The sequence below is a fragment of the Ptychodera flava genome, chromosome 9, assembly GCF_041260155.1.
Source record: "Ptychodera flava strain L36383 chromosome 9, AS_Pfla_20210202, whole genome shotgun sequence".
Classification (NCBI taxonomy): Eukaryota; Metazoa; Hemichordata; class Enteropneusta; family Ptychoderidae; genus Ptychodera; species Ptychodera flava.
Window position 1 is genome coordinate 24,275,471 of NC_091936.1, and position 22,867 is coordinate 24,298,337.

At 37.0% G+C, this 22,867-nt stretch overlaps 1 protein-coding gene across 1 annotated transcript; it reads right to left on the bottom strand.

Moving 5' to 3' along the window:
* Positions 1 to 1,875: 1,875 nt before the first annotated feature.
* Positions 1,876 to 22,845, bottom strand: LOC139140449 (flap endonuclease GEN homolog 1-like). Its single transcript, XM_070709737.1, has 11 exons — positions 22,542 to 22,845; positions 13,184 to 13,406; positions 12,083 to 12,172; positions 11,472 to 11,558; positions 9,492 to 9,676; positions 9,113 to 9,156; positions 8,495 to 8,687; positions 5,815 to 5,935; positions 4,628 to 4,826; positions 3,700 to 3,831; positions 1,876 to 3,131 (listed from the first exon to the last, which is right to left on the bottom strand). Exons 1-11 carry the CDS (start codon positions 22,700 to 22,702, stop codon positions 2,065 to 2,067), a joined length of 2,502 nt encoding a protein of 833 aa, XP_070565838.1. The 5' UTR covers positions 22,703 to 22,845; the 3' UTR covers positions 1,876 to 2,064.
* Positions 22,846 to 22,867: the final 22 nt, after the last annotated feature.

Here is a 22,867-nt window from a genome sequence, read left to right on the forward strand (position 1 = left end):
ATACTTTGGCTGTATAAGGCTGTACAAAGTAACATGAACTTGGCTTACAGAAGAAGCTTTTACTATTTCTAATATGACAATATCATGACTTGAGATCATGGCATCGGACCATTATATGATAAATCTTCTCAAAAAAAGATGAAACGTGCATCAATAACGTTATGCATTTGATATAATTCTGAATATAACTTTTAGTCTGGTAATAAATTTGTTTGTTTACTTTCAGTTTGTTAGGCAGTGACAAAGCGACTGTGTCATAATCAGTCTAACTCAATAATACAACAATAAGAGCATTATATTCTGTGGAATTTCACATTTAAAAAACATAGGAATAGTAAGAAGGTTAAAACTAGTAAAATGAAGTAAAATTACAGTGGGAAAAAAGGACATTTTGGTAATGTGGTAAGAAAGTCTAATAATTTTAACTGTGAAGACTATGGTATCAGAACCACTGATTGACATACAAATATAATGAGCTAATCTTTCCTGCTCTAGCCATGGAACTCAAATATGTGAATTTGACACAATAGTAACTTCATAAATTTTTGTAGGTTATGCTGTAATTTTCACATGCCAAAGGATAAAGTGCCAGATGTTGGGACATCATCCATATTACTGCTGCATGTGATACAGTATACACCAAATCTGAACCTTGTCCACTTTACCATAGAGGAAAACTGAATTGTAGAAATTGCATTTAACCCTTTTCCTATCAAGTTCATATTTCACTATCAGGTCAAGTTCGTGAAAACTAGTGAAGCACAATACCAGGTCCCATTTGGTGCATTTTAACTCAAAATTGAACATTTGAAGGCCCCTGAAATAACAGATACTGTAAATATGATTTTTATGGACGAGAGTTATTGGAAAAGACCAAACCAAATGGGTGGATATACGTAATTGTTTTGGCTCAATACCGCTTTTCACTGAGTTTGCTGATGGGGAAGTGATACTGTATGGCAGGAAAAGGATTAAATTGTTCATATGCACACACTTGCTATACCAAAGGGTACATCCATATGCTTCAGGCAGTAGAACAAGAAAAAGCAAAAAAGCCCCCAAGAATTATCATTAAAAGTTCCATAAGCATAAAACTCTATTCGATGTCTATTTTTATGTATTTCTTTTTATTTCTGTTCTGTTTGTAAAATATAGTTTTTTATCTACTACATTAATCATGTTTGAATGCCTAGTGTTCAACTTATAAATACTCTTTGTATATATGTGAAATGTCTGATGTTATTGACCCAACAACTGAATTTTAGTGTGGACTAATACACAATTGTAAACAATAACATTGTACATTGTACACAATGTAATCCATTAACACTTTTTATTTCTCATCATATACTAGAGCGAAGAAGAAGAAAAAGTACAGGACGTTATTTTTTAAGAACTACAGCTATTGTCCTTTCTAATCACATCAGTCTAGACAGACGACAACATTGTGGTTCAGGACTGGTCCAGATGGTGACTTTCCGCTGTCTGTAGTTACATGGTGCTTCATTGCATGCATAGAATTCAACAGTGATTCTCCATTCCTTTGATTCAGCTTTATTTTCAATCTGTCTGCCAAAGACATTGGGCTGCCAACTGCGGCTGTTTCTTTCTGTTGTTCCCCTCTGAGCTCTTGGACCCTGCCTTGCTGGTACTTACATATGTCTACTGGACTATCATTCTCCTTGTCTTGCATCCTGTCTGAGCCAAATTTATAATCAGTAGCTTTGTGCTGGCTTTGTTTCTGTTCATTATTTTTTGGTTCAAGTTCTTTTTCAACATTAACAAGTCTACTTTCTTGTGAAGTGCCAAGTTCATGACTTGCTGGTACACTGGAAAGCATTTGTGGTTTTTTAGATGTTTTTTCTGACACACATATATTTTCATTGCGACCATCTAAACCTGATTCTGAATGCTTGGAGGCAGTTGCACTACCCCCTATCTCAGTCGTTGATGACTGACATGCAGCAATGCCACTCTTGGTCATTTGAGCTGAAACACATGAGATTGATTTATGCCTGTTACTTTTGGATTTACTCTTCTTAGAACCTACACAACCCTCAGATTTCAAACGTCTTTCTCTACTGATGCCAAATTTGTGGTTTGAGGTTTTGTTTGTTTACATTTTTTCTCTTTGCTATGGCTATTTTGATTTTCTTTCAAAACGTCCTTTCTAATCATTGCCAGCAGGTCATCAATTTCCCCAGGGTTGGTGTTGGTTTGTCCATTGCTTTCTAAACAGTGGATGGCGTTGTCAAGTCTCTCCTTGCCAATGGCTTCTGATGCAGGTTCACTATCATGATTAGACTCTTGGGGGCGCTCTTTCACGGCAGGTTTTGAAATTAAAACATCCTCATGCGTTTTAGAACACCTGCCTGTCTTCCCTTGTACATCCAAGTACTCATGATTCTGATTGGCTAGGACTGTCCTTGACGTTGAAATTGGCGGTGTTTTGTTTTGAACAGTTTTTGTGATGTTTATCATTACTCTGTCACTTAGTGGTAAAACACTGTCTGACATAGGATGGTCTGCATTGTCATCTTTTGCTTCATCATCATCATCATCATCATCATCATCGTCGCCGTCATTGTCATAATCATCATCATCTTCCTTTTTGCATATAGCATGGATGATGTCATCCTTGTCCTCAGCACTGTCGTCATCATCATCGCCATCATCATCGTCATCGTCATCATCATCATCATCATCATCTCTCTCATAGGCATAGAAGTCAATAGCTTGATCACTATCATTATCATAATCATCACTGCAATCTCTGCTATCATCAGTACTATAATCATCACCATCATCATGGTTGCTATGACTATTGTCACTTGAACCTACAGGTACACCAACATCAAAAAAGTTTCTTTCCCCTACTGTCACTCCCTTGACTAACTTTACAATCTGGATATCATGACCCCGATCCGACTTTCTCCTTCCTTCAGAGGAAGTTGACTCCTTTGTATGTCCATGGGCATGATGCTTCTGCTGGACACTACAGATGGGAATACCTTCTGCATGACTGCTCTTTGGTCGAGGTGGACTACTGTCTGCCAGTGTCAGGGACTCCAAACCAGCAATAGCAGTGTCGATATCACTGGCAGCGTTCTTCTGCTTCTCTGATTTTGATGCTGGAATAAAAATGTTAGAAAAGTTATTTACGATATGGGTTTGACAGATACAATGTCCATGCAGGAAATGAATCCATTGAGGTGAAGGAAGGGTGGTTCATTCTATGTCAGTGGTCAACGAATCAAGTGGTCAAAGGTCAAGGGTCACCAGGGTTTTGCTATGACTTGTGAATTTTTCCAATCAAATCGTTCAACAGATCGGTGAACACTAACAAGGACTGTACGATAAAGAATACATGTATGGAAAGCATACTAGCATGAAAGGCAATTAGATTTACAATGTACTGTGATACTGGCACTAAGGATCACTAAATGTAAAATAGTTTTGCGCAACCCTGTATTTCAGATCACTGTGAGCAACCATGACTGTAACCAAGTGCAATGAAACCTTGACTGTTCTTCAAAAAGCTGACCATAGTACAAGTAGTGAGAATTGTCATGCCACTATAATCACTACTAAAACCAATGTATTGACATCAATATGACACCAACCATATTTTATAGTATAAGTGAAACGTGGTATTCTACTTCTAATGTTAAGAAGAGAATACAGAATAGAGCATTTTACCTTTCCTCTTTGGCTTCTTTTTTTCTTTCATCTCCAAGAATTCTTCCACAATGTCAGGAAATGCTGATTGGAACAACTCTTGCACTTCGATGGTTGTGTAAACATCATTTTCTGTGCATCCAATTTCATGTTCTGAAGAAAAGTAGTAAAATCATATATTCAGACTGCAAACTCTAGTTTTAGTATATCCTGGCTTTTCTATACACCATGAAGATGAGACAATTGATCACTATTCAACTTTCACACTGCAGGAAGTTAGTTCATATATGTTCCTGACATCATATTTTATGGATATTGGAAATCAGGAAGTCAGTCATTCTTGCAGTGATGCTGTAATTTATATCAAGCAACATGGCTGAACCTTACTGTTACATTTGGCGCAGACACTTGAAACTATATAATCTAACTCAACAGTTGTTGTCAGTTTCAGTGAGATACTGGAAAAGAGCAATCTGGAATCATTTGTGCACCACAGTATGGTTAGTTTAAATGGCTTAATCTGTTGAAAATCCACTTCTTGATTGGTTCTTAGATAATACAAGGCCCATTTATGTTTGGTAATCCACATGAGGCGCATTCTACCTTAAATCATGCATACTGGGTATCCAAATAAAGAGATAATCTGTGTGTGAATGTGAATGTGACTATGAAAGGATGATGTCATGTGGAAATATATGTGTAGTTGGATGATACCTGAGTAAATGAAGATGAATAATGTATAAATGGGTAAATATGTGAAAAGGATAAATGTATTAAAATGTACATTGTATAAGTGAATGTAGGCAGACATCTATTTCAAATGGATGTACACACTGCTTTCCTGCATGTTGAAAGGAATACCATGTAACTGCATGGCAAATTGGTGATCACTTCCTTTCTGCAGTATTGCAAACAAGAGAGGAATAAAAAATAAATCATCCACCTGTACCTGGTTTTTTCCACTGTACTTCAAGGCAAGGAATCCCCTTCTGAACTCTGGTTTTGACGATACTTAGTGGTTGCAAGTGTTTGTCTGCGATGAATTCGTCATGTTCCACAATATCTCTCATGTCCCACAGTGTTATCAGGGGAACCACTTTCTCTACTGTGTATTCTTCTGGCCATTCAAGCTTTATGAAACTGAACTTCTGTAAATCCAAGAGTATGATTCAACTATCAAGAAGCGTAGGTCAAAGGGTCAAATAGTGATGCGGGTATATTTGCACAGTTTGCAATTGTGAGTTTTGTAGTGCCAGCATATAGCATTGTATGCATGACATTGGCTGCTGTTGACAGAAGTTCTGATAAATTATATCTATTTTTGCACTTTTGTAATTATTCTTTATTGCTACAGGTCATGATTGGAACCCTTTTTTTGTGGTTTTCAACCTAACATTGGTGGTCACATAAAATTGTTATTCTTGTGTGCACAATTTCTGAAAGCATTGTCAAAATTTTGGACAAAATTATTTTTGAGTATTAAGGGTATAATTTGGTAAAGCCCTTTTAATAAGGCATTTGTGAAGACATCAATTTGAAATGAGCATGTGTCCTAAATGAAAGTACTGTAACCTGAATGTGAAAGTGATACTGCTGCCAGCAAAAATACAGACACGTTTTTGACCCTTCCATTGCAAAGCATTGTATCATTGGCAAAGCACCATAGCTATTCACACAGTTTCCTGTTTGTAGCCACACCCACACAACTGAAAGTGGAATATCGCAAAGTATGATGAGAAGTAAGGTGTGCAATCAAAACAGTTAATAAGTAGATCAATGCACAGCATAGAAAACAACAGAGGGGTCAAAAAGTTCAATGTTGATGAGGGTACTGTCTGTATAACAAGAAAAATACTATGGTTCAATCAATGTGTCTGCATGCTGGCACAAACGATTTAGTACCATTTGAGTTCATTAATTAGGGAATTTCTGGAAACTGCTTTGTGTTAGACCTATAATATGACAATTGTTTTTAGTCATATAGAATACTTATAACTGGCAAGAAGCATGTCACACTGGATTTAAGGGCCGATTGTAATAGACTAGTGTGCATGAACATTGGAAGTGATGCTTAGGAAACTAATGAAATAAATTATATAAGAGGAAAAAAATTCATTTGCAAAGATATTGACTTACCATCATGGGGAGAAGTCTGGGCCTCTGCCACTTCATTGTGTGGGTTGGGCATATATCCTTAGGATGTAGAAACTCCTGAATTACCTTTTTATTCGGAAATCCAGCGACTGTCACGGCTTTTCTATGGAATTTGAAAAGTAATCTGATGTAATACCTCAAAACACTTGTTTCGGGGTCCATATACTCAAAGTTGCAGAAAATTCCAGGACCCTTAAGGCCACTTTCAGCAATTTTTTAGGACACTTTTTGAGGTACAAAATATAATTTTTACATTACATCATATTTATGTCTCATTTTATATATAATTTTTAAGATATTTCGACTGATCTTGTCATTTTTTGCTCACGTGTTGACACACGTAAGCATATGTCGCAGCGATGTCTGTCTGTCTGTGTGTCTGTGTGTCTGTCTGTCTGTCTGTCTGTCTGTCTGTCTGTGTGCTCAATATCTCAAAACCGGCTCATCAGATCAGAATCAAATCTGCTACATAGATTCAGTTTGCAAATGGCAAGAACTGATTAGTTTTTGGTGGATGTGGCTTGCTTACTTTTTGCTCATTTGCATAATTAATGATTTTAGAAAAAACGGATATATATTGAGAACGACTGCACACAATTTGATGAGATTTGCTACAAATGTTGATCACATCAAGATATATCAGCTGTGAAAGTTACTAAGGGGTGACGTGAAAGATAATTACTAATTTGCATATTTAATGAAATTTCCTAATTAGGGGTATATATCTGAATTTACTCAATCAAATTGACGAAACTTGGTATCCATATTGAAGGTACTATGATTTAACATTATTGAAAGTCATTAAGCATTTTTACTTCATCCAAATCCTAATTTGCATATTTAATGACCTTTCGAAATTAAGGATATATATTTGAATTTACATAACCAAAATTGATGAAACTTGCTACGTACATTAAAGATACTATGATAGAACATTATCAAATGTCATTAAGCATTTGAACTTTAGCCAATTCCTTATTTGCATATTTAATGAACTTTCATAATCAGGGATATTTATCTGTATTGACAAGACCAAAGTTGACGAAACTTGCTATGTACATCAAAGATACTATGATACGACGTTAGCATTTTTACTTCATGCAGCTCCTAATTTGCATATTTAATGAATTTTTGAAATTAGGGATATATATTTGAATTTAGATGACCAAAATTGATGAAACTTGCTATGTACATTAAAGATACCATTACTGAAAGGCATTAAGCATTTTTGCTTCAGCCAATTCCTAATTTGTGTATTTAATGAGATTTCCTAATTAGGGATATATACTAATGAGCTTTCAAAGTTTGGAATATTTAGTTTGAAGGACTTGACAAGAGGCAATTACACTTGCTATATAAAGAGGTGATACAGTGACAGCAGTCAAAGAAATTAATTATTTCTATTTCAGCTAATTGCGTATTTGAATACTTAATGACCTATAGAGTTAACCTGTGGTGAATATTGTTCATTATGTTGATCGTAATACTTTTAATGAAGTTGCAAACATGTGGCAAAGGTTCAAATTTACACATAACTGCAATATATAATGAAACACGTGAGCATTTACAGTTCATATCTGGTTATAAATTGTGGGTGGAATTATCACTTTTCTGTGATTTCCAAGACTCACTTCATTTTCCACGACTTTTCAGGAAGCTTTGAAATTCAAGGCCTTTCAAGGATTTTCTAGGAGCGTACGGACCCTGTGGCTATCTTAAAGTTTGTAGAAAATCATAAAATGTGTATCAGATACTGTTGCAAAATAAATTACTAGATTGATTGAATCATGGGCTGATGAATTTTAGAACACAAAAGAAATATTGTATTATAGATTAAGAGAAATATTTCCATCTCCAAGGTATTGGAATTTTCAGATGATGGATTAATTTGTGTTGTTTTTCATCATTACAGCATGTGACCCTTTTAAAAACCCAACATGCCTGAACTCCATTAGGTCTACTGTTGCTTGAATGATTGATGCAGAGAGGTGGGTATATCATTGACACCTGTTGAGTGAGGCATGAATGGAAACCAAGAATGAACCATGGAGGTAGTAGGAGACCAACACAGAAGATATCCATGTATACGGTGATGAAAACATCGTGCCTTTTGACTTATTCAAAACTCTTTGAGTCAGTGTAGGAATATCTGTTCACTTTATTCTGCAAGCCCAACACCAGTAACTGTAATATGCAAAATTTATTTTGCATCCAGGAGAACTTTAAAGTAGAACACGCCTCAAAAGTGAAAGACTAAAACTTTTGCTAAAACTTTCCTCAGGACTCTTTCAACCATTGTCTTTCAAAATCAAGAATAAAAATCGGGGGTCACCATGCAAATTTTTGTACCAGAGAAACAAAGAACCTGAGATTTACTGATATTTGAAATTTAAAATGGCTGCCATCCCTATGTTAACTCTATGGAGAAAAAATAAAATTTTCGATGTTCAAAAAACCAAGATGATGAAAGTTTTTCTTACTCCGAAGGGCTTCAAAATGAGCCACCACAAGTGGTAGATCAGAAAAGAATTTGAAAAGTTTGAGAGTTCGAATATCTGTCACCAAGGCAAATTCTACCTTAACAAACCAGTGGCATATCAATTTGGGTTAGAGATGGCACCCTGGATAACAGGCTGCAAATAGAAACTGTTACTATACTTACTTTCTTACATCTCTCTCTGCACTTGTGGCCATAAGTTTCACCTGTCTTTTGTGCCATTCACATGGACAGTGAGCATCAGGAGGTCGAGGGTCACAGTGACATGTACTGCTGCAAAACTGACAGCCATGCCTTTGGTGTTCTCTGACAGAGCCCGGGTGGTGGCACGTACCACAGTGGGTAGGCTTTGGCAGTACTGGAATTAAAACGGAAGATACGATATTACTGTAACAAATCCATTTCATTTGCATGAATTCGACCACAGAAATCGAGTCACAAACTAAAAATGATTTTACGTAAGTTCAAGGAAAAGAATATTACTAAGTTTGAGACTCACAAAACAAAAATAATATGTGGTCAGGTGTTTTGACCAATATTTATTGTTTTTTTCTGTAAATAACACTGGACAAATGTAAATCTTGCAAAGTTTCAGTTTCAGAAATGTACGTTTTTGACGAGGCACATAATAACACATCTAGGTGACAATACAATGTTAACACAGCTGTATAATACTTTGAACAAAGGCGAATACCGGCGATACAGTGCATGGAACAAGCTGCAATTCAGTGAAGCAGAAGGATACACCTTAAATGTTTTGTTATTTTCTTGAATTATTCATACCTTTGTCACTATCATGGTTGGCTGATTTTGTCCATTCTTCAAACCTACATTCATTACGGAAGAAAATGAATTGTAAATAGTAATTTACAAAACAATAAATTATGGGAACAAGAAATGGGAAACACAACACCAAACTGGTGTCAGTGACGGTAAAGCTCCCTTGATAACAGTATTCTTAGTTAAATATTTATTCAGTGACATGCACATATGACAGTGGCTCCAATGTACAGTGGTTGTTTTTGTTTATTAAAATTGTTTGTTTTTGCTCAAAAAACAAGTTGCTTCCCTAAAACCAGACAAAGAAAAACAGAGAAATAGAGAAATGTAAGAAGGTATGTACATATAAAAATGTAACCCACGTGGAAAAATATATTGTTACCTTTCCAGAACATCTATATCCTCTAAATATTGCATTAATTTCATTGCAGTCTCTTTACCAATGCCAGGTACACCCTTGGGAAGGTAGTCACAGCCAAGTAACAAACCAAGTCCGACAAGCTTGTTACGGTTCAAACCCAGTGTCTCTTCTATGTCTGTCATATCGTAACAGTCTACGCTGGGATCCTATGAGTAAACAAAACAAATTAAACTCCGTCATACTCAGCACTTCTTGGGTTAAGCACCAGCAAATTGTGTCATGACCTAGACTTGGCAATTCTGAACTAAATGCAATTGTTCTGTAAAAAAGATATTTGTGTTGGAATTTATCTATATTTTTTGTTTCTGAAACGAGTAAAGGGGTTCCAGTTGTTGCCAAAACAATTAGCCACATGCAAACATTATGGTTTTAATTCCTTTAGGTTAATTATACTAATAGATCCCTTACAATCATTTTAGAGTCATCTTCCAGATTTATCACATCCTCTAAATTTACCAGTAGATGTATTAAAGGAACAAATGATGAAATCATTTGTGCCTTTTGATCACATGATGAAACTGTTTGTCTGTTTTTGTAATTTATTTATTCTATAAGTGATGCTTGAAGTTGCAGTCTCATTTTATGTTATCCTTGGAGTTGTTACTGAGTCCTTGACGAGAGACCTTGACACTTTTTATTGGATTTTGTTGAACTTGATGTGACTGCAAAGGATTGTTATTATTACTCTACCGTTATATCTTGGCATGTTTATTTAGGTCCAAAGTGACCTATATGCCATACAACTCATTGATCATAAAGCCAGTCAGGCACACAAGAGTGAAAATTTAGTTACTTGATCATTTTAAACTACTGTCAGAAACAGAAAGTGTTCAAGAAAGTTGGAAACTATTGTATGTAAGTACTTTAACCTATTCAGCCCGAAATCCAAGTAAAAAGGTCCACATTCACCATTGATAACAATGGGTTTTGGCCAAACCATGGTGGTGAAAGGGTAATAATCCTGCCTTTGGGTCTGTGCTGAATAAGTGTTGATTGTCAGTGCTGTTTACAGGGCTCGAAATTAACTTTTTACCTTGGTTGTCCACTTGGGTTACCATTTTCTGAAGTTGGTAGCCCAGTGACAATGGCTGGTAGTCCATGAATATTCTAGTTTAGGGATACTGTACTCGTCCGAGTATAAACCCCGTTTCAGCAACATAAAACAGCAGTAAAACTAGGGGCTTCTACTCGAGAAACCCCATGTTATGTATCACGAACGCTTAATTTATGCTTATTTTTGTACATTTGTAACACTTTCTATCACTTTCTAAATCGGCTGATACATCCAAAGAAATAGTAAAGAAAAACAGAAAAAAAATATTCTCATGATCTTTATGAACTGGCATGCCTTGGCATGCCGAGTCTCTCTGTACAGAACGTAATACATCGATACTGATCGACAACCATAGATAAAAGACAGCGAAACTCAGCCACGATTTCCAAGCACAGTGTTTTATATTACTATTTCAAATCAAACTGATTACACAATCTCTTGATATAGAAGGGAAAGTTTTTGTGAAATTTCAGCATCAAAACCCCAAAACTTGACACAAGTACGTCTTGTATGCTGCCGATCAACAGCATAGTGTGAACTGGCATGCAAAGAGTGCACACGGAAAAGCACCTAACATTATAGTATCAAACGCTCTGCATCTTGCGAAACAACAACATAGCAGTGAAAATTGTAATAGTCACCAGAAAAAAACTCTTCACAGATGAAAGGATAATTGCTTCAAACAAATGAAACTGCATGTTGACGCATTTAGATCGTCCAAAGTGACGGACATCGCACGCCATGTATTTCACGTCCCAGGCTTTGGTAGTCCGTGTGGGCTACCATTTCATGGACTTTGGTAGCCCCAGGGAAAAGTTGGTAGTCTGTGGACGCGGGACTACCGCTAATTTCGAGCCCTGTGTTTATTAAATGTAATATGAATATACCTTAACATTTATTGTGAAGTTCCTATACACTTTACGGGCACCATACAGAAACGCATCTCCATCCTGAGTTATACAGGCATCAACTACCTACAGTAAAAAGAAGACGAATTGCTTGACATTCGATTGTAATATAATATATAATATAGTATACAATATTCCTGCTGACCTATTTCGTGACAGCATCACTACGCTGAGGTTAACTTTGTTAACATAATTGGGAACCCTGGTAATGTTTTACCACAAGCCCCCAGTGGTGCTACAGTGCAATGTAATTTATTGAATTCATGGCTGAAATGGAGAAATTTTTGTACATCAAGGGGTGAGTCATTCAACAAAACCACTTCTATAATGTCTCAGGGAATTTCCTACTGGCTGAAATAAATTGTCATGTTTGTCTGATAGTTGAACAATAAAATTCTGTACAGAATGTTAAAGAAGTGAGATGCTGCTTCAAAATGGCTTTCTAAGTGCATTTGAGTCAAGTACAAACATTTTCAAAATTATGTCTCTCTTCGTAACATTATTTCTGACCAGAAACAATTGAGAACAATTTCTGGTAAAAGCATGTATAGGACAATCTAGAAGAAATGTTCTAGTTAGGTGTATCTTACCCCATTAGCATTCAAGAGAGCACACATTGCCTCAGCTTCACCAGCACCTTGTATGTATGGTATTCCAAGACAGTCCAACATCTCACAGCACTGCAATAACAACAATGTTTTTGTTTTAACTGTTGGTACAGCTTGTGTACCTAACATGATCAAAAATCTAATTGGAAAATCCATCATGATCTGCAATATTGCAAGGGTGAAAATTTGTTAAAATTTGAAATTTTAATGTAATGATGCATCTTCCTTATTTCTGTGCACACCAGAACTTTCTAACTTGAGCTCTGACCACTTTTCTTCAGAAGATGTCAAACTTTGCCATTGAAGAAAATATAGTTGTGTGCACATAAGTTTAAAGGGAGAATGGCTAACATGAACACAGCTTTTATTACAACCTGAATTTGATAACATTGTGGGATGAAAATGCTCCATGTCAACATGCAGATTTCTATATATTTACTGTACTTGACAGTCTACAATTCTCTGTCACCTGGATTCAAAACACCTTTAGATAAAATTAAAGGGGGGCTAAGATGGTAATCTCATGATTCAAGTGAATGACAACTTTTGGCTACAAAACTGAAAAAGTTGCAGAACACAAAAACATATAAACTACTAAAACTCCAGTGACTATCAAGCTGACAACGACAAGTTTACAATTCCGATCTGTACAAACGTGCGGATGCAATCTCACAGACATTTAAATTTTCTGCCATGCATAGCATGGTCATTTTTTCTGTGTGATTTTTTTCAAGCAAATGTGAAAAGCCTAACACAGGATGTCTAGATTGACAAGCCCAAGGATGAGGAACAAAACCTCTTTACATCCAAATACTATTGACATCCCATTTTACCAAATATGGAGACATGCAAATTTGTGGTCAAGTCATTATAATGCTTTTTCTTTCAAAAAAGTTGGATACATGTTGCTGACAACACAATGATATGAAATCTAATTATTTTAATTTGGTCAAAATACTGGTCATTAAAGAACATCATGAACATGGATATTTTTTGCAGTAACCATGTTCTTAGGTTAGAAATGAAAAATACTTTCAATGGTAAATCTTCTCATTGAGTAAGTACTAAGGCCTGATTACCCACCTCATTGAGGTAACTTCTAAAATTTGATCTGCCTGGTTTCCTGACACTTGAACTCCTTGATCCTCTCCCTCTTCCTGCTTTACCTCTGAGTGAGAGGCCGCCAAATCTTGCCTGGGTTCGTTTTGCCATGGCTTCCCACTTCAAATCCGGCGCTTCTCCCTCTATCACAAACACCAGGTTGATTCCAAGTTTAGTCAGATGAAACGCTCTGAAAAATAGATTTCTGAAGGGAAAAATGAGACAAATATCAGTCTCCTTTTCATACGACAAGTGAATTCTTTTTTTAAATTAATTTTGCAATGTATAACCCCCACCAGGACAAAAGAGAGCAGTTATTCTGAATCATGAGAGCATTACACAGTGTTCTCCTACCAGTGCAGAAAATGTGAAATGGATGTTAATCACTGGCAAGTGGTATGACATAAGATACTGTTCTACAAAAAATTTGAAGTGGCTATTCACCCTGGTGCCATGCAAATAACTAATTAAGGTGCTTAATTTGCACCACAAGCAAAACCCAATCAGAAAGCCGATTGCATGCAGCCAGTGAAATTGTAGCGTTCAAACATACAACAGTATCTGTGTAGTCTAAATTGCTCTGCGACCTTTCCCTGTTGTTCTGTACACAAAGTGGTGCACCACGTTAATATGACACAACTAGTTGTCTCTCTCCTAGTCTTTGTGGCCTTTTTCTGGTGTGGGTTCACCTTGCCTCGAGGCGAGGTTTGACTTTCCCCAGTGCGATAGAAATTTTGGAAATCAAAAAGCAGTAAGGAAGAAATTGTGAGTTATTTGAACGCCTGTGCACTGCTTGGACGGTCAGAGTCGACCCTTTGTATTATATACTATTTAGAGAGTCTGCCGAGACAGTACTGTGACTTCACATCAAGTTACTGTGCAATGCTCCTGCTGTAATTATTATTTGAGGCTCTGTGCTACATAGCTCTGCATGGCAGGGCTGTGTGTTACCGGTGTTATACGGCCTCCCACCACCAAGAAGGACCAGCGTTTTTTTTTCTATATCAGTCTGCAGGGCTGTGGTGGGAGGCCGTATAACGCCGGTAACACACAGCCCTGCCTGCAGAGCTAGTGCTACAACTGAGTGAATTTCACATAAATACTGATAATCATTTAGGATTCCAGTGCTTTAGGGTACTTTTGTAAGTATAAAATAATGACAGAAATATTAATTTTTTGTCAAGAATATTCATAATCATAAATTTATCATTAACGTAGCTTGCGGGTAACGCGAATATTCGTACTGCGCATCGTATCTGCGCACGCGAACGAACGTTCTTTCCGCGAGCGTTCTTTCCGGAAGTGGTCTTTTTGTCGCGATATAGCATACAATTACTTCGCGGTGCGACTTTCAAATCTGGTTTGTCAAAACAGTTCACACCAAGATAGCAAACTCTGTGTAACAGGCCCATTTTAAGTGTGACAAATGTGGGATTATTTGCAGTATTTAAGTGAACTAAACTTTATTTAATACATATTAAAAAAGTTTCGAATATATCAAACTAAACAGGGATCTGTCGCTAGAGGGCGCTTTAGTGTAGCGTTTTTTGTATTAAAAATGCCCATATCTTAAAAAATTGTGCGGTGACCCCCATTTTTTTCGTTTGATTCGAAATCTATATATTGTTGGGCTTAATTTACGAGAGTTTAAAGAAAACGTAGATTTCAGATCATGACATTTGTAATGAAAATATCAAAATTTGGCCAAACTTTGCTTTTTTTATAAAAACACTATTCATTGAAACGTTGCTATATTTTCTGATATTTTCAAAAGTAGACCGCAAAACTAATATATTACAATACGGGGACTTGTGTTGTATAAAATCTGTCAAATTGTTTTACTTTATTTCAGTTTTATTATTCAATAACACTAGTTAATCGAATAATACAACATTTTAACCAATTTCAGCTAAATGTTTTCGCGGGACAATATAGAGGGCGCCATATCTCCAAAATTTGCATGGGGACCATATTTTTTTATTTTACTATTTAACATATCTACCCCAGCTTGACATCTGTACAAAGTTTCAGAAAAATCCTGATTTCATTTTTTCTTACCAGCAAGCCACCTTAAATGAGAGGGTCTATACAACAACTGCGTGAATTTGGCATGAAAACTGATCATACAGGATTGGAGTGCAGAAGGGTGCTTTTGTAAGTATACAATAATAACAGAAATATTTAATTTTTATCAACAGTGTTCATAATCATTTTTTTAAATTTTGTTACATTCTTGCAATGACTGATAATGCCTTGTGCCCCTGTCATCATGGGTCCTACTAATTACTGCCCGTGACTGCCCGTAGCTGCCCGAGGACTGCCCGAGAACTGCCCGAGCACTGCCCGAGGAAAAAGTGAGCCAAATTTCGCCAATTTTAACAATAGGCCAATAGGTTCAGTTTATATCATGCCCAGCCAACCAAAAATATCATTGATTTGGCATTAACCTGATGTTTTCTCCGGCGGTTTGGAACTCTGAAGACGGCCCCGCTCGAAGGACATCCGCCAGCTTGATAGTGAGATCATACCATTTAGTCCGAGAGGTGGTACAATAACCTCGCCGAGTGCGTACAGCTTGATAGCCTACCACCCTTGCACTGAATGGTATGATCTCACAATCAAGATGGGGACGTCTTTCTCATCGAAAGCCCGGTGTCTTTCGGGTTCTAAAGCCGCTAAAGAAAACACTAAATCAATGATATTTTTGGTTAGCCAGGCATAATATAAGTTCAAGCTATTGGCTTAGTGTTAAAATTGGCGAAATTTGGCCTACTTGCTCCTCGGCAGTCCTCGGGCAGTTCTCGGGCAGTCCTCGGGCAGCTACGGGCAGTTACGGGCAGTAATTAGTAGGACCGGTCATTACCTATGGTGTCCAATTCATGCCAAAATTACTACTTTGATTTTACAACACAACATGCCATTCCGGATTCTGTTTTACAATCCAACATGCTATTTCACAACACAACATGCACTTCGAAATCCTATTTTACAACTCAACATGCTATTTCACAACACAACATGCACTTCCAAATCCTATTTTACAACCTATTTTACAACTCAACATGCTATTTCACAACACAACATGCACTTCCAAATCCTATTTTACAACTCAACATGCTCTTCCCAATTTCATTTGACAACACATCATGCACTTCCAAATCCTATTTTACAACTCAACATGCTATTTCACAACACATCATGCACTTCCAAATCCTATTTTACAACTCAACATGCTCTTCCCAATTTCATTTGACAACACATCATGCACTTCCAAATCCTATTTTACAACTCAACATGCTATTTCACAACACATCATGCACTTCCAAATCCTATTTTACAACTCAACATGCTCTTCCCAATTTCATTTGACAACACATCATGCACTTCCAAACCTATTTTACAACTCAACATGCTCTTCCCAATTTCATTTGACAACACATCATGCACTTCCAAATCCTATTTTACAACTCAACATGCTCTTCCCAATTTCATTTGACAACACATCATGCACTTCCAAATCCTATTTTACAACTCAACATGCTCTTCCCAATTTCATTTGACAACACATCATGCACTTCCAAATCCTATTTCACAATTCAACATCCCATTCTAAAGCTAGCTCTGCGGAGCAGGGCAGTGTTACTGGCTATCGAACAAGATTCAAAATGGCGGACGCGAAATGGTCCCCTCGCACAGAGAGAGAAATGCGAACTTTGCACAAGTCTAAAAACGCAGCTTAGTACATTGTGTATCTAAACAAAATGAGCGTGCTCGAAAACTAGGATCGATCACGGTTACAAATTAAAAATTGGCTGTTTTTGGAAAAGAAACTGCGCGCTGCAATCAGCAGTTTTGTCTATTGTGCACCGTGCGTGGGAGGCTTATCGTGAAAGACCGAGATTTACTATATGGCGCATCTGATACGGATATGGTCCCATCGCATATAGAGAGATGAAAATAGGCTTTGTGTAAGTTCAAAAGCACAGCTTAGCTCATCGTGCATCTAGACAAGTTGAGCGTGCTCAAATAGGAGATCGATCACGATTTTGGGTGAAAAAAAACGAGTTTTCGGTGGAGAAACTGCGCGTTGCAACCAGTGGTTGGTTTTGCCTATGGCGGTCAGCAGGGCTGTGGTGGGAGGCCTTTAGCCGGCAAGGGGTGGACCATTGGGGAGTGGAAAATTTTCGAAAAAAAATTCCCCACAAATTTCAATAAAAATAATCAGCCAAAGAAACTTGAGAAAAACAGATGACGCACTTTGGTAAAAGGAAAAAAAATCCGTCAAAAGTTACTTTCTGAAACATTTTTATTTCAGTCTGCATCAGATATACTATGATTCTTTGGCCAAGAAGGGGGGGGGAGGGGAGATCTGAAAGGTATGATCGTGGCCAGTAAATGAAGTAACTTTTTTATTTTATAACTTTTTGTTCTGTTTATCATATTTTTTCTTTCACTGAAGTTTGGCATCGTAAAGTAATTCGAGATATAAGATAATGTAAGGGGAGAACCATTTGATTTCTGGGGGGGTATGGAGGAAGAGGGTATGGGAGCAAATTTTTTTTTCCTGTCAGAGTGACAGCAATTTTTTTTTCTACTGTCAGACCTGCATCAATTTTTTTTTCCAAATGGAGTAGCAGTGCAATTTTTTTTTTATTGGTCATCAAGTTTGTAATGCGTTGTATATAAGGGAGCCGTCATTATTGACGGCCTGAGACTCCGAAATTTCGAGTGACCCCCCCCCTTCACCAACCATGATGAATTTGAGTAACCTTCCTCTCTAACTCTGAAATTTTGACCATTCTCCACTTAGAAAAGTTAAATACCAATACATGTAATTGTAAAATTCACAAAACACAGCAACAGTAAAGACCCTTCAAATCCTGATGTGCCCTGCTAGACTATTATCAGCTATCTCATGATGGTTCGAAAAAGGTGAACACATCAAAATGAAATTCAAAGTCACAATAAAATAAAGATATAAAAGATCACGCAGTATCTAATCATATAGTATATTGTTTAATTTGGATGGATATTATGACAGGGTTTTCACTAGGATATCTGACCGGGCAGAATTTGAAAGTACAGGGGGAGAACATGAGAGAGGCTTAGGGGGAAAGTGTCACAGGGGCTTTCCCCTATCTTGCATGGAAATTTTTAAGATATTGATGTGTGCAATGGTGCAGTCTGGTGCAATCTGAGAGGTTTTTTAATTTGTTCACTAAGTGAAACTGTTAGAATACCCCAAGGGGGAGAGCACGAGAGGGGGTTCCCCCTCTCGTATTGGAAATTTTGAGAAATTGATGTGTTTAATGGTGCAATCTGAGAGGAGTTTCAGTTTATTTTGCACTCGGTAAAACTGTTTGAAAATGACATTGAACACTGATATTTTTTACATTTTTTGCATGATCAGTTTTTGAGTCACAATATTCAACAACCAAACAATGACAATACAATTTGTGAAAAACAGTTCTGTTTGCCAGAGACTGAAGACAAATAAATATACAGGAACGGAAAATCTGTGACCTTCTCGTGTCATTCCAGCTGCCAGCTTCTAATGAAAAGCCTGAATATGGTATGTTTGCGATCCGGTGTTTGTGGTCAGAAAAACAAGGCTCACACATTGTATTTCATTATATTTTGTTTTTCCTCAATTTTTCATTGTCAAGGTACATCTTTCTAACAAATTTATATTGAGAAAATAATATATTGGTTTTAACACTAGTTTATTGACTCCTGTCTTGTGTTTTAAATTTTCACAATTTACAGAAGTCAAATAGTCCCCTTTAGATAGTGCCTATGCCATTGAGATATTGCAACAGAAATCCTGAAAATGATTTCTTGGGTCAGAAAATAGAAGGAAAACATTGAGTGTACTGAGGTGTAAAGTAGACCTATGGAGTGCATGCTTATATCATAAGTGCTGGGAAAAGAAACATAAGAATTGCTTGTGGTAAAACATTTGCGCCGCCTATGGCGGCGCGCTGGCAAAGAATACACGAGAATAAGGTTTCCAAATTTTGCTTATTTCTGGTGCATTGTGACAATTTTTTTTTCTCTTCTGTCTGTTATGACAATTTTTTTTTCTCAGGCCATGACAGGATCAATTTTTTTTTTCTTCTCTCTCACCTGGTGACAATTTTTTTTTCTCAAAATCCTCCATATCCCCCCAGAAATCAAATGGTTCTCCCCCAAAAATCATATCTGTGATATCGATTGTTAACAACTGTATTGTGGGTCTATACAGTATGATTCATTAACAAGAATTCAACAATTCAGGCAGCTTGCATCGGTACATAAAATGGGAAATATTCACCAACCATATGACAAACAATAACTTTCTTTGTATTTCACTATTCAACGAAACTGATTTCCATTGTAATGTTCTAAACTTTATTTTACAATTAAACATTACAAATCCGTATTTTTCTTTTCAAAATTTCATTTGTACACTTGTCTTGACGGTTGAATACCGTGCGTGTGAAATGCAATAGTGCAGAAGAATACGGATAGCGACATTACAGCCATGACAACTGACAACTAAGCCTCAGCAAGCGGAGATGTAAAATACGAATATGGGGCCAGACAAGGGTCAAAGCTCTGTTGGAACGGACTTCGCGAGAAAGACTGTGTGGATAACAACCGATAGAGGTCGCTGTAATGTCGCTATCCGTATTCTTCTGCACTATTGCATTTCACACGCACGGTATTCAACCGTCAAGACAAGTGTACAAATGAAATTTTGAAAAGAAAAATACGGATTTGTAATGTTTAATTGTAAAGTAAAGTTTAGAACATTACAATGGAAATCAGTTTCGTTGAATAGTGAAATACAAAGAAAGTGATTGTTTGTCATATGATTGGTGAATATTTCCCTTTTATGTACCGATGCAAGCTGCCTGAATTGTTGAATTCTTGTTAATTAATCATAGTGTAAAGACCCACAATACAGTTGTTAACAATCGATATCACAGATATGATTTTTACATTATCTTATATCTCGAATTACTTTACGATGCCAAACTTCAGTGAAAGAAAAAATATGATAAACAGAACAAAGAGTTATGAAATAAAAAAGTTACTTCATTTACTGCAGCCACGATTATACCCTTCAGATCTCCCCTCCCCCCCCCCCCCTCTTGGCCAAAGAATCATAGTATAGGCCTATCTGATCCAGACTAAAATAAAAATGTTTCAGAAAGTAACTTTAGATGGATTTTTTTTCCTTTTACCTAAGTGCGTCATCTGTTTTTCTCAAGTTTCTTTGGCTGATTATTTTTATTGAAATTTGTGGGGAATTTTTTTTTCAAAAATTTTCCACTCCCCAATGGTCCACCCCTTGCCGGCTAAAGGCCTCCCACCACAGCCCTGCTGACCGCCATAGGCAAAACCAACCACTGGTTGCAACGTGCAGTTTCTCCACCGAAAACTCGTTTTTTTTTTCACCCAAAATCGTGATCGATCTCCTATTTTGAGCACGCTCAACTTGTCTAGATGCACGATGAGCTAAGCTGTGCTTTTGAACTTACACAAAGCCCACTGTCATCTCTCTATGCGATGGGACCATATCCGTATCAGATGCGCCATATAGTAAATCTCGGTCTTTCATGATAAGCCTCCCACGCACGGTGCACAAAAGACAAAACTGCTGATTGCAGCGCGCAGTTTCTTTTCCAAAAACAGCCAATTTTTAATTTATAATCGTGATCGATCCTAGTTTTCGAGCACGCTCATTTTGTTTAGATACACAATGTGCTAAGCTGCGTTTTTAGACTTGTGCAAAGTTCGCATTTCTCTCTCTGTGCGAGGGGACCATTTCGCGTCCGCCATTTTGAATCTTGTTCGATAGCCAGTAACACTGCCCTGCTCCGCAGAGCTAGCTTTAGAATGGGATGTTGAATTGTGAAATAGGATTTGGAAGTGCATGATGTGTTGTCAAATGAAATTGGGAAGAGCATGTTGAGTTGTGAAATAGGATTTGGAAGTGCATGATGTGTTGTCTAATGAAATTGGGAAGAGCATGTTGAGTTGTGAAATAGGATTTGGAAGTGCATGATGTGTTGTGAAATAGCATGTTGAGTTGTAAAATAGGATTTGAAAGTGCATGATGTGTTGTCAAATGAAATTGGGAAGAGCATGTTGAGTTGTAAAATAGGATTTGGAAGTGCATGTTGTGTTGTCTAATGAAATTGGGAAGAGCATGTTGAGTTGTGAAATAGGATTTGGAAGTGCATGATGTGTTGTCTAATGAAATTGGGAAGAGCATGTTGAGTTGTAAAATAGGATTTGGAAGTGCATGATGTGTTGTGAAATAGCATGTTGAGTTGTAAAATAGGATTTGAAAGTGCATGATGTGTTGTCAAATGAAATTGGGAAGAGCATGTTGAGTTGTAAAATAGGATTTGGAAGTGCATGTTGTGTTGTGAAATAGCATGTTGAATTGTGAAATAGGATTTGGAAGTGCATGATGTGTTGTCAAATGAAATTGGGAAGAGCATGTTGAGTTGTAAAATAGGATTTGGAAGTGCATGTTGTGTTGTCTAATGAAATTGGGAAGAGCATGTTGAGTTGTAAAATAGGATTTGGAAGTGCATGATGTGTTGTGAAATAGCATGTTGAGTTGTAAAATAGGATTTGAAAGTGCATGATGTGTTGTCAAATGAAATTGGGAAGAGCATGTTGAGTTGTAAAATAGGATTTGGAAGTGCATGTTGTGTTGTGAAATAGCATGTTGAATTGTGAAATAGGATTTGGAAGTGCATGATGTGTTGTCAAATGAAATTGGGAAGAGCATGTTGAGTTGTAAAATAGGATTGGAAGTGCATGTTGTGTTGTCTAATGAAATTGGGAAGAGCATGTTGAGTTGTAAAATAGGATTTGGAAGTGCATGATGTGTTGTGAAATAGCATGTTGAGTTGTAAAATAGGATTTGAAAGTGCATGATGTGTTGTCAAATGAAATTGGGAAGAGCATGTTGAGTTGTAAAATAGGATTTGGAAGTGCATGTTGTGTTGTGAAATAGCATGTTGAGTTGTAAAATAGGATTTGGAAGTGCATGTTGTGTTGTGAAATAGCATGTTGAATTGTAAAATAGAATTCGGAATGGCATGTTGTGTTGTAAAATCAAAGTAGTAATTTTGGCATGGATTGGACACCATACGCCATTACCTGTGCCTTGGTTTTGAAGGTGAAATCTGGTGTATTACATTGTGTTACTGTTGTTGACCTACCTGTCGTGGGGTTACAGGGGTAGTTACTTAAACCAGGTTAAGCTGTTTTTGCTTGTGAAAAACAAGAAACGACAAAATGTGTGGAAGAGTGATATACATTAAAAATATCAAACCTGAGATGAGGTTTGGTGACTGTTCCAATCATCTGTTTCACCCCCTGATTCTCACATATCCAAACGCTGAGGTCGACAGCAATCGTTTGACCAGTTAGATCCTCAAGAGATTTGTGCTGCTTAATTGGTGCCAAAATCGTCCATAATTCTTTGACACCCATTTTAAAGTTCTTCAAATCTTGTCAGACTTTTCACAGCTAATAATAATAAAATTGTGCTGACGCTCTGGTACTTTTCAGAGCATGAGGTTGTATCTTTCATTCAAATTCGCCGCCATCTTGGGGGAAGACCTTTATTGTTCTGTTTGTGGTTTATTTTCTCCATTA

Coding starts and splice junctions, on each gene's coding strand:
- LOC139140449 (XM_070709737.1), bottom strand. CDS start 22,702: ATGGGTGTCAAAGAATTATGGACGATTTTGGCACCAATTAAGCAGCAC. Junction 13,407..22,541: donor GTCACCAAACCTCATCTCAG/GTTTGATATTTT, acceptor TTTTCCCTTCAG/AAATCTATTTTTCAGAGCGT. Junction 11,559..12,082: donor CTCTCTTGAATGCTAATGGG/GTAAGATACACC, acceptor TTTTTACTGTAG/GTAGTTGATGCCTGTATAAC.